Source organism: Lynx canadensis, chromosome X (genome assembly GCF_007474595.2).
Source record: "Lynx canadensis isolate LIC74 chromosome X, mLynCan4.pri.v2, whole genome shotgun sequence".
Lineage (NCBI taxonomy): Eukaryota > Metazoa > Chordata > Mammalia > Carnivora > Felidae > Lynx > Lynx canadensis.
The window spans coordinates 87,089,800-87,101,591 of NC_044321.2; the positions used below are offsets into that span (position 1 = coordinate 87,089,800).

Below are 11,792 nucleotides of genomic sequence, written 5' to 3' on the forward strand. Positions count from 1 at the left end.
GATGTAGAGAAACCGGAAACTTTTGCACACTGTTGGTGGGAATGTAAAATGATACAATAGTTGTGGAAAATAGTCTGGATATTCCTCAAAGTATTCAAAGTAGAATTACCATATAATCCAGCAATCCAACTTCTGGGTATATATCCAAAAGAACGGGAATCAGCATCTCAAAGAGATGTGTGCACATTTATGTGTTTTTGTTGAAGTTTTTATTTTAATTCCAGTTAGTTAACATACAGCTTTTGTGTTAGTTTCAGGTGTACAATTTAGTGATTCAACACTTCCATACACCACCCTGTGCTCATCATGACAAGTGCCCTCCTTAATCCTCATCACCTACTTCACCCCCCACCCCCCCCCCTCTGGTAACCATCAGTTTGTTCTCTCTCTCTCTCTCTCTCTCTCTCTGTCTCTCTCTCTCATTTTTCCCTTTGCTTGTGTGCACGTTTACGTTTATTGCAGCACTATTCACAATAGCCAAGATAAGAAAACCACCCAAACGTACACCGATGGATGAACGGATAAAGAAAATATGGTACATACATCAAATAGAATAGTATTAAGCCTCAAAAAGAAGGAAACCCTGCCATAGGCAACAACATGGATGAACCTGGAGGACATTATGCAAAGTGAAATAAGCCAGTCACAGAAGGACAAATACTGCACCATTCCACTTAAACAAGATATCTAAAATAGCCAAACTCACAGAAGCAGAGAGAATAGTGGTTGCCAAGGGCTATGGGGAGGAAATGGGAAGTTGTTCAATGGGTTTCAGTCAAGCAAGTTTCAGTCAAGCAAGATGACTAGATTCTAGAGATCTGCTGTACAACATAGTGCAGATAGTTAACAATGCTGCATTGTGCTCTCAAACATTTGTTGAGGGTAGACATCATGTTGAGTCTTCCTACCACAATAAAAAAATAAATAAATAAAAAGTGTGCTGTTTAAAATAACATTTTCCAAGTTAACACATTTATAACATGGGTTTTTCCTCAAGTCACATACTTTCTAACACATGACTTTTTGTTCTCGGTTTGCTGACAGTTTGTCCCTCCATTTTTTTCTGGGCTCTATTTCATGCATTGGGTGGTATTTCCAGTTCTGGTAGGACTCCCTGTAGAACCAGAAAGTTCTATATCGCTCTAGGATTTAGTCATGTTCCTGATCCTTTTGCAGAAGGAAACTTATTGTTTAAAAAAAAATAGGAAATAGAGAAGAAAGGAAGACAGAGAAAGAAGACAGAGAAAAAAGGAAGAATGGAAGGAAGGGAGGGTACGAGGAAGGAAGGGAGAAAGGAAGGGAGGGAGGAAGGAAGGGAGGAAGGAGAGAGATGCCCTGTGCATTCACCTGCTGATTTGAACTTAAAATTATAAAGCTCTTTGTAAAAGACACTGTTTTCAAAACCAGCAGGCTGAAGCCTCCCCTGGGGCTAATGGGAAATGTGGACTTCAGTAAAAGCTTGGAGGTACGACAATTTGGAGATAGCATACTACTGACCCACAGCTCTTCTGGGGCTGTTGCCTAGGTAACGCAGATTCAACACCTGCATGGAATCAGGCTTCCATGGAAAGTAGCTAGAGCATAGGGATACATCATTTCATTTCAGGTGGCTTTCAAAATCTGGTGGGAAAGCTGATTTCACAAAGCTGTTCTTTAAACATATACAAAGAAAGACTATGAAAAATAGCTCTGAGGAAAATGGTTCCTCAACCTAGCTTGTCAAGCCGAGGACTTCTATGGATGATTGATCTTTACCGTGACAGCCTGAATCAGGTTAACAGCTCGTGTAAGATAACATCAGGAAGAAATAAAAAAGAATCATGAGTGAATCTAAATGAAACCTTGAGTGAGAACCTTTGAGCCCAAATCTTGATTTAAAGTGCTGAAAGTTCTTCCCCCCTTTCTTTCCTTCTTTCTTTTTCTCTTTTATTCTTTCTTTTGCTTCATTTATTTTTATAACATATTGCAGTAAAACTGATATATTTCAGTCAAAAGTCTGACCTCCCACATGGGCTGTGTTTCTTCCCCATTACGATTTTTCTAATAAACAAGAGCTGTCAACTACTCACCATGTAAATCACCGCTCAAATGTCTTCAATTTCCCTTCTGCGCATGCAAATCTCTGGCATGGCTACCCAGTGTGTTCATTTCAGTGCATCCTCTGTTCGCTCATAATCCTGCCAAGGACTCCAGGCTGTTGATAAATTCCATTAATGGGGTAAATAATTGAGAGGGATAGTAAACCTTCTTGTAAATCACTCTTCAGCATCCCCAGACCAAGACCGGGATTAGGATTTAGACTGACACTGCTAATCCTTTAAATTGATCCCACCTGTAGCAGAGTTAGTGCTGACCTAAATCCATTGACCCAGAGATTAACAAACAATTAGAGTCCTCTAGATAAACTCATTCTCCACGGACTACTGCCTTTTCTGCCTTTCAAAATGAGACTTACGTACCCTCGGATTTGCCTCTGTTTTCTTCCTTTTTCCCTTCTGTGGAATAGCCACACGTCGCCCCTTCTCCAGGACAGCTTAAATGCCAGAACATTCATCAGCTGTAATTTCAGCCCAGGATATGAAAGATGATCCAGGCAGGCTCCCTGAAAAATTCAAAGTAGGTGAAGTTTGTCTCCTTCTAGTCCCTTCAAATGTCTTCACTGCTTTTCCTTCCAATTTACCCCATACCTCGGCGAACTTCCCATACTTTAGATCTATCCTTTCTTCCTGAGCATTCCTTCTGTTGAGGGTACCATTCATTCAGGGCCCTGTTCTAGATTCCTAAGGCAAGAGCTGAGGGATTGGTAGCTGAAAACTACTTGTATTAAATTAGGGCTGCTATATGGCAGACACCTTATTTTTTTAATGTTTATTTATTTATTTCGAGAGAGAGAGAAAGAGAGAGAGCAGGGGATGGACAGAGAGAGTGGGAGAGAGAGAGAGAATCCCAAGCAGGCTCTGCGCTGTCACTGCAGAGCCCGATGTGGGATTCAAACTCACAAGCCATGAGATCATGACCTGAGCTGAAATCAAGAGTCTGATGCTTAACCGACTGAGTCACACAGGCATCCTGCAAACATTAAAAAAATAAAAGTAATAGCTTAATTGAGATGTAATTCACATACCACAAAATTTACTCTTTTAAAGTATACCATTCAGTGTTGTAAAATATATTCACAAGGCTGTACAACTGTCACCAACTATCCAGTTCCAGAACATTTTTATTATCCCCACAAAGAAATCCTGTAACCATTCTCCCCTCCCCACAGCTACTTGGCATCCACTGATCTAATTTTTGTCTCTATGAATTTGTCTATTATGGGCATTTTATATAAATGTAAACACAATATGTGGTCATTTATCACTGGTTTCTTTCACTTAGCATGTTTTTTTAACGTTTATTCATTTTTGAGAGACAGAGAGAGAGAGAGTGAGAATTGGGGAGGGGCTGAGAGGGACACACACAGAATCCAAAGCAGGCTCCAGGCTCTGAGCTGTCAGCACAGAGCCTGACTGGGGCTCAAACCCACGGACCACGATATCATGACCTGAGCCGAAGTCGGATGCTTAATCGGCTGAGCCACCCAGGCGCCCCTCACTTATAGCATGTTTTCAAGGGTCATGTGTGTTGCAGCACGTGTCAGTACACCATTCCTTTTTATGGCTGAATAATATTCCATTTTATGGGATACACCACTTTTTTTCATTTGTTTCTCAATGGATGGACATCTGGGTGGTTTGCACTTTTCATCTATTATGGATAATGCTTCTGTGAACATTGTGTATACATTTTTGTGCAGGCATATGTTTTCAATTCTCCTAGGTATCGGCCTAAAACTGGAATTGCTAGGTTATATGATAACTCTGTTGAACTTTTTGATGAACTACCAAACTGTTTGCTAAAGAGGCTGTACCATCCTACACTCCCACTAGCAATATACGTGAGGGTTCTTCGTTCTCCACGTCCTTGCCAACATTCACTGTTTTCTTTTCTTTATTTTTTAGTATGGTCGGCACTTTTACATGTACATCACCTCATTTTCTGTTCACAACAACCATGAAGATAGATATAATTTTCCCCATTTTGTAAATGAGGATACCAAGACCCAGATAAATAAGGCAATGATATTTATTGAATGCTGATGATGTGACAGGCATTCTTAGAAGCCCTATCTCCTTTAATCTGCACAATGATCCCATGAGGTGGATGCTATATGAATTCCAGATGTGCAGAGAGGTTAAAGTAACTTACCTAAAGTCACATAGCCACCAATCAGTGGAGCCAGTATTTAAGCCCAGACAGTCTGATTCGGGGTCCGTGGTGCAGTCATAATTCAAACCCAAGGCCATTTGGCTCCAACGAAGCCCATGCTTATCCTTGCTACATTCCACTAATGCAGCTCTTATACTAATTCTCCAAGGCTGCTTGCTCTTTAGCAAGGGCTCCAGGAAAACAAGGTGATCACCCAAAGTAAATAATCCCTAATTGTAGAATTTGGGGTGACCTGATCAAAAATGTTCATGGAAGTGAGGGGCCGTCTAGCCTTCTTCATCTATCAGTGCCATGAATAGCCCCCAGAAGACACTCCACAGGAGAGAGTTCTGATGGGGATCCAGATGTTCAAGGAACCGTCATTCAAGGAATGCTCCCAAATCCTGAACAGACATGAAATTCCAAATTTACAAGTAGAAGTAGCTGTGAATTCGCACATAAAAAATTTCTGAAGTGATTTTTTTTGTTAATTTTTTTTTTCAACGTTTATTTATTTTTGGGACAGAGGGAGACAGAGCATGAACGGGGGAGGGGCAGAGAGAGAGGGAGACACAGAATCGGAAACAGGCTCCAGGCTCTGAGCCATCAGCCCAGAGCCTGACGCGGGGCTCGAACTCACGGACCGCGAGATCGTGACCTGGCTGAAGTCGGACGCTTAACCGACTGCGCCACCCAGGCGCCCCTGAAGTGATTTTTGTAAAATTAAGAGTTCCATCAACACTTGTGTCTCTCTGTTAATATTAATAGCTAACACCTATTGAGTGTTCACTGTGTGCTAGGCAATGCTCTATGCACTCTACATATACTAAATAATTGAATCATTACAATAGTCCCGTAGGGTTCGTATTATTATCATTCATGTTTTATAGATGAGGAAACTGAAATACAGAGAGTTCAAGTAACTTTCCAAGGACACACAGCTAGTATGTGGTGGAGCCAGATTGTGAAAAAAAAAAATAAGTGGTTTAGATTTAGAGTCAAGACCCTTAACCACTGCCTCATAAAAGAAATCACAGGGTGGGCCCATTGGGTTTAGCTATAGGCTCAAAAATACCCATTGGATCTCTAGACTTCAGTGACAGTATAATTAATGACAATTTTAGAACAACTGCTTGGGTTCCTTGTGAGTCTAAAAATATGCAATAACTCCAAATGCATGAGTACAATCAGGGATCATTCCTACAGAACTTTTAAAACCACTGTGTCAGAAACCTCAGGTACACTGTCTGGTTACATACTGCCCCATGGGGGGTCTTGTTGACTTAAAGCACCAGAATGTTAATAGGATCCTACTGGATTTTATGGAAACATATCCGTTCCTGTTCTACATTCCCAATATTGAAGCCTAACAATTTACAGAATTCAGTTATCTCTGAATGATCTTCCTAAGAAGCCATGGAATGAAAGCATCCAAATGACACACTCTCTTGCCCCACAAGACTAATTGTGAAATCAGACACATCTCTCTAGTTTCCCTCTTAACTTTAGTTGCAGATACAAAAACATAGTCCCTTCACATTTAATGGGTTATTTTTTTTTTTACTGCTAAACACTACAGGGAACCCCCAATTATATACATCATGGGAAAGTGGCTTTCTGGGGCGTTAGCCTGGGATCTATGTATTCCTTTTGAGACTGAGACACAAATTGAATAGCTCTGCAGGGCTGGGGCATGGGCTATAAAAAAAAATAGGTCCAGAATGATGTATTCCTAGTTAATCATCCAGAACAAGGCTTGGACAAGTAGCTCCTTGCAGTCAGGAAGTCACGTGAGAACCTGGGGAGCAAGGGAGGTGGGGGAAGACGAATGACAGTAGGAGAAGGAAAACTACAAGAAAGGATGTTAGACAAATGTCCACACTTTGCCACAAGGGCTTCCGTGTCACATATAACCCCCCTGGGGATAAGGAGGGAAACAAAAGCTGTGAGGTCTACATGCCAATCATGGTGTACCAGCATGAAAGGCACCCTCTCATGTCAATCGTCACAAAAAAACTATGATGCATGTAATAGTATTTTCCTCATTTTAGATAAACGAGGCTTAGGCAGAGTCGGTAACCTGCCCAGGCCAGATTCAAAGTCGGATCTGCATGATTCCAGTGAAGGCTCTGAACTGCAATCCTCAACCTCTCTTTAAAATGTTGCATATAAACCCTACCCCACTGACAGTTCTTTGGTGAATTCAACAGTAATAACAAATTTTTCTCTCTGCTTATGGCGCTCAACAAAATACGTATATATTGGTTCTTAAAAGAAAGATAGTTGGGGATAGGAAGCAATATAATAATTGCCAATTACTTCCTCTCAAGTGGAGCTATCAGTATATTTTTTTTTCATTTATTTCTCATAACACCCCTAAACGGTGAGGACGATTCTTACTCTCACTTTAGGTGTGGAGAAAAAGATAACATTCAGAGAGGTTATAGAACTTGGGCAAGTTCACACAGCTAGTAAATGGTGGAGTCAGGGATCAAATTTAGGCAGCATGGTGCCAGGGCTCAGAGCTTCATAACTTCGCTATATTATTGCTTCAGAGTGCAAAGAAGCTATTTGAGAGTATTTCGTTTATCGATCGATCTATTTATCTATAGATTTATTATGGCAGTTTTGAGGAGAGAGGTGGAACCTTGACCCAACTCTCTGCCACATTCAGCCCAGAAAACTTGACCAGAACAAAGCCCAGTGCTGCCCTCTAGTAGTCACTTCCAGAATTGAAATTACATTAATTTAACGACTACTTCTGTAATGATCCCTTGTAGCCACGGGATGTCACTATTATACAAGCATTCGCAAACCCCAATTTTTAAAAAGTTAATGTTACACGACTTTTGTAAAAATATTTTTAGAAAATGCCAAACAGTAAAAGTCAGAAAAAATATTTTATTTTCAACGAACACTGTGTTATTTCTAACATTGTAATTAAGCCATGTCAACAATTTTGTAAGCTTTTTTTGTTTTGTTTTGTTTTCATTTCTGTTTTTACCTTGATGCTATAACATATGTCTGTCAGGGCTCAGGGCTCAATCCTAAGGGCTCAGGATTTGGAGTCAAAACCACTTGCCTACAAACAAACTCCAGCTCCACCCTTCCCAGACATGTGACCTTGGGCCAGTTGCTTAAGTTTGCTGACACCTAAGTTTCTTCTTATATATAAAAAAAATTATAATAAGCAGAACTAACCCTGTCCTGTTGTAGGGATTAAAGAAGATGGTGCAGGGCACCTTGATGGCTTAGTAGGTAAAGCATGTGACTCTCAATCTTGGGTTTGCAAGTATGAGCGCTCACAATGGGTGCAGAGATTACTTTAAAAAAAATAAAGAAGATAGTGCATATTAACAGTCTGGCACAGGGGTACCAGGGTGGCTCAGTTGGGGTTAAATGTCCGACTTTAGCTCAGGTCATGATCTCACTGCTTCTGAGTTCGAGCCCCACGTCAGACTCTGCACTGACAGTATGGAGTCTGCTTAGAATTCTCTCTCTCCCTCTCTGGCACATAGTAGGTGCTCAAAACATATGCAAGATATTTTAAGACCATGCTAAACCCTAAGCACCCTTGCTTTTGGAGATGTCACCCTGCATCTTACCATATATACTTTAAGGTGTACCCATATCCTACATTAAATACATCTTTTGCTAAAAATTTGAAGTAAATTTTAAATTTTGTTTTTGATGGTGTAGAAGTTCCTCAAAAAATTAAAAACAGGCCTACCCTGAGATCCAGCAATTGCACTACTAGGTACTCACCCAAAGGATCTAAAAATACTGATTCAAAGGGATACATGCACCCTGGTGTTTATAGCAGCAGTATGAACAATAGCCACATTATTGAAAGAGCCCAAATTTCCATCGACTGATGAATGGATAAAGAATATGTAGTTTTTCTAGATATAAAACGTAATAATTTATAAAAATGTTACATTTTTCGACATTTACTTGAACATTTGTTGACTTTAATTTTGCAGTTATCTTTATGTTTTCAAGCCAGCAATTTTCGTCAAACTTCAGCTACCTTTGTAGGTCCTTGAAAAGTTCATATGACTTAGGCATTGTGCCCATATTGATCAGTGGATTAAAATAAATGTCTCTGGGAGCACCTGGGCAGCTTCGTCAGTTAAGCATCTGACTTCAGCTCATGTTATGATCTCATGGGTTCATGGGTTCAAGCCTCGCATCGGGCTCTGACAGTTCAGAGCTTGGAGGCTGCTTTGGATTCTGTGTCTCCCTCTCTCTTTCTGCCCCTCCCCCACATGTGCTCTCTCCCCCTCTCTCTCTCTCTGTCTCTCTCAAAAATAAATAAATTAACTTAAAGAGAAGAAAAGTCTCTGGTAACATGATCATTTCACTTATGCATTATTTTATGGCTGCAAAACATTTAATTTTGTATCTGTTCCAAAATTTACTTAACCATTCCCTTATTATTATATATATTTAGGTTGTTTCCAACTTTCCCCATTATAAATGATGCTACAATAAATATCTTTGAATGCAAACCTCCTTTCCGTATATTAGGAATATTACCTTAAGATAGTTTCCCCAAACTGGAATTACTGGGACACAGTATATGAATATCAGTAATGACTCTTGACATATATGGTCTCTTTATTTTCCAAAATATTTGGACAGCTTTATACTGTCTCCAACAGTAAATAAAAGTGTCCATTTTATTACTCTGTCACTAGTTTTAAGTTGTGTCTAACTTATATTAATTAATTTTATAAGCCAAAAAGGAGATACCTGATTTTACTACTGATTTTGAATCACCGATGAGTTGTTTAAAAATTCTTCTCCCCTAATTTTGTAAGTCATATGCATTTCCTGTCTTGTGAATTGCCTCTTTGTCTTTTCCCTCACTTCTAAAGTCCAGTGGTAGGCAGTGAATACCGGAACTTAGTGTCTTATCCAGCCTTATGCAGAAGCGGGTAGTCAGTAAAACTACATAATAATCACAGACTGTGCTAATACTATGGATAGGTTTACTCCACTTCCATCCCACTTCTCAATCCCATGGAGCTCGGGTTTTGCATGTAAATTCGAGATCACCAAGTAGATGCACTTAAGTGATGTCTGGCAGGTGGAAGGAAGTGAGCTCACAAGCTAGAAAGAACAGTCCTGTTTGTATACATGAGGTTTTTCTGCAGTGTTTCTCTTCCAGCTTCCTGGGCATCAAAAAAAACAAAAAAATGAGGGGTTACCCATAGCAAAGGCAGCAACAGCAGTTTCTTGATCTGGCTTATAATTGCTGGATCGCGGCGACAGATGCTGTTCATCTATCTCCCTGAGTATTTAGAGGTGGCTGCAGCAGGTACAGAGGCGACAATGGCAGGTTCTTGACTCTTGGCAGAGCTCTAGGGGTGACATCAAAGGTAGTAGCTCCCTTGGGTTTTCAGTTCTGTATTTTACTGGACTTGTTCTTTTAAATCTAGCCTATACCCTGCTCTTTTAGAACTTCCAGCAATTTGGTAAGACTTAAATTCTCTGTTTTAAATCTCTTCCCATAAATTGTTATAAACTTTTTGGAACATAATCTAATTCTGTCTGTTACAGTTTAAAAATATTGAGGCGGAGGGGGAACAGGGTTTGGGGCTGGGAGGGCGAGCAGGCAGGCGCGGGGCGGGGCAGACCTCGAGGGGCGGGTCCGTGTAGGCCTCGGAGCCTCCCGCCCAGCCTGGGGGAGAGGTCACAGCAGGAGCCTGCCACCGCCTGGGCCGCCGCCACCGCTCTCGCCGCCAGGTCTGAGTGCCGACGCTGCAGACATGGCCTATTGCCGGCAGGAAGGGAAGGATCGAATCATATTTGTGACCAAAGAAGACCACGAAACTCCAAGCAATGCAGAGCTGGTGGCTGATGACCCCAACGATCCGTACGAGGAGCATGGATTGATCCTGCCAAATGGAGACATTAACTGGAACTGCCGGTGCCTTGGGGGAATGGCCAGTGGCCCCTGTGGGGAACAGTTCAAGTCGGCCTTTTCCTGCTTCCACCATAGCACAGAGGATGTCAAGGGGTCAGACTGTGTAGACCAGTTCCTGGCCATGCAGGAATGCATGCAGAAATACCCGGACCTGTATCCCCAGGAAGATGAGGACGAGAAGGAGGAGGAGGAGGAGGAGGAGAAGCCAGCAGAATGTTTAGAAGAGACAGCTCCTACTGAAGCCACTGCAACCAAAGAAGAGGAGAGGTCAAGCTAATGAAGACCATAAGGCACTGGGCTCCAGTCCTTCTCCTTCAGAGTAATATGAACCTTTTGTAAGATGCCTTTTGGTCATTCTCCGAGAAAGTGTCTTTCCCTCTGTTGTTCTGTGCACTATAATGTACAAAATAACTTATTTTGATGATCAGGGGTCTTGGTCCTTTGACATATACACTGGAAAAAAATGTATGTGTGCCTCACATAAACCTATCAGCAAATGTAGCTGTCACTTTTGAATTCTCAGATTATCCTGAATTTTTCCTCTTTGAAATAATGTACTGACTATGCTCAGCAACTAAAAATCATTATCTGGGAGTGTCTTGTGAGTGAGCTGATTTATTCTGATTGATTACATCCCCTTGTAGATTTTATACCCCTGTGGGAAACGAAACAAAACCATCTTCCTTTAAAAATGCTGGAGTGGGGCCATTCCCAATACAAGGCCACATGATCACTTATTTCTCATGAACCATCTTGACCTTGAGTATGTGAGGAGTACTATATTTCATTTCTGATGCATTTTGGTTTCCATTTTCACTTTGAGCTCCAGGTTTTCCATGCTTGGAAATTGGAACTTTGGACCCTCTGATTCACAGTCCCTTTCTAAATGAAGAGAAAGGCTGGTTTTGCTGTTGTTTTTCTTCCACAAGCCCTGGTTTGGGGCCTGTGTTCACACTGGCTCTGTGTCAGCCTGTTCAGTGCAATGTTCTTGAGAGGTGGGGACCTAATTGTTACCAAAGTAGCAGCCAAGAGAAGAAACGGTGTGAATTAAGTAGTCAATTAAAAAGAAAATATTATTTTAAATAAATAAATAAATAAATAAATAAATAAATATAAAAATATTGAGGCACCTGGGTGGCTCAATCAGTTGAACGTCCAACTCTTGATTTCAGCTCAGGTCATGATCCCAGGGTAGTGGGATCGAGCTCCGAGTCAGGCTCTGTCCTGAGTGTGGAGCCTGCTAAAGATATGTGTGTGTGTGTGTGTGTGTGTGTGTGCGTGTGTGTGTGTGTGTGACCCAGCAATCTCACTTAGAAACTTCCACTGCACAGAAATAAAAGTACCAGGACTCACTGTCACAGAGGTATAATGACATTTACTGTAGTGTTAATTTTAGTGGCAAAAACCCTGGAGACAACATGAGTGTCCATCAGTAAGGGAATGGTTAAATTTATTACAAGACATCCACACTATGGAATATTATAGATCAAACTGAAGAATAAGGCTGCATGTGTATTGCCCTGAAAGTATGCCATAATACATGATATATTTAATGAAACAAGTTGTATAATTCCATTTTGAAAAAAAAAAGAGGTAAGGGGCATCACTT

The 11,792-nt window shown here is 41.0% G+C and overlaps 1 protein-coding gene across 1 annotated transcript; it reads left to right on the forward strand.

Moving 5' to 3' along the window:
* Positions 1 to 10,003: 10,003 nt before the first annotated feature.
* On the forward strand, positions 10,004 to 11,218 carry LOC115507397 (mitochondrial intermembrane space import and assembly protein 40-like). The gene has a single exon (XM_032592155.1). The coding sequence runs from the start codon at positions 10,026 to 10,028 to the stop codon at positions 10,458 to 10,460; it is 435 nt and encodes a 144-aa protein (XP_032448046.1). The 5' UTR covers positions 10,004 to 10,025; the 3' UTR covers positions 10,461 to 11,218.
* The last annotated feature ends 574 nt before the right edge of the window (positions 11,219 to 11,792 follow it).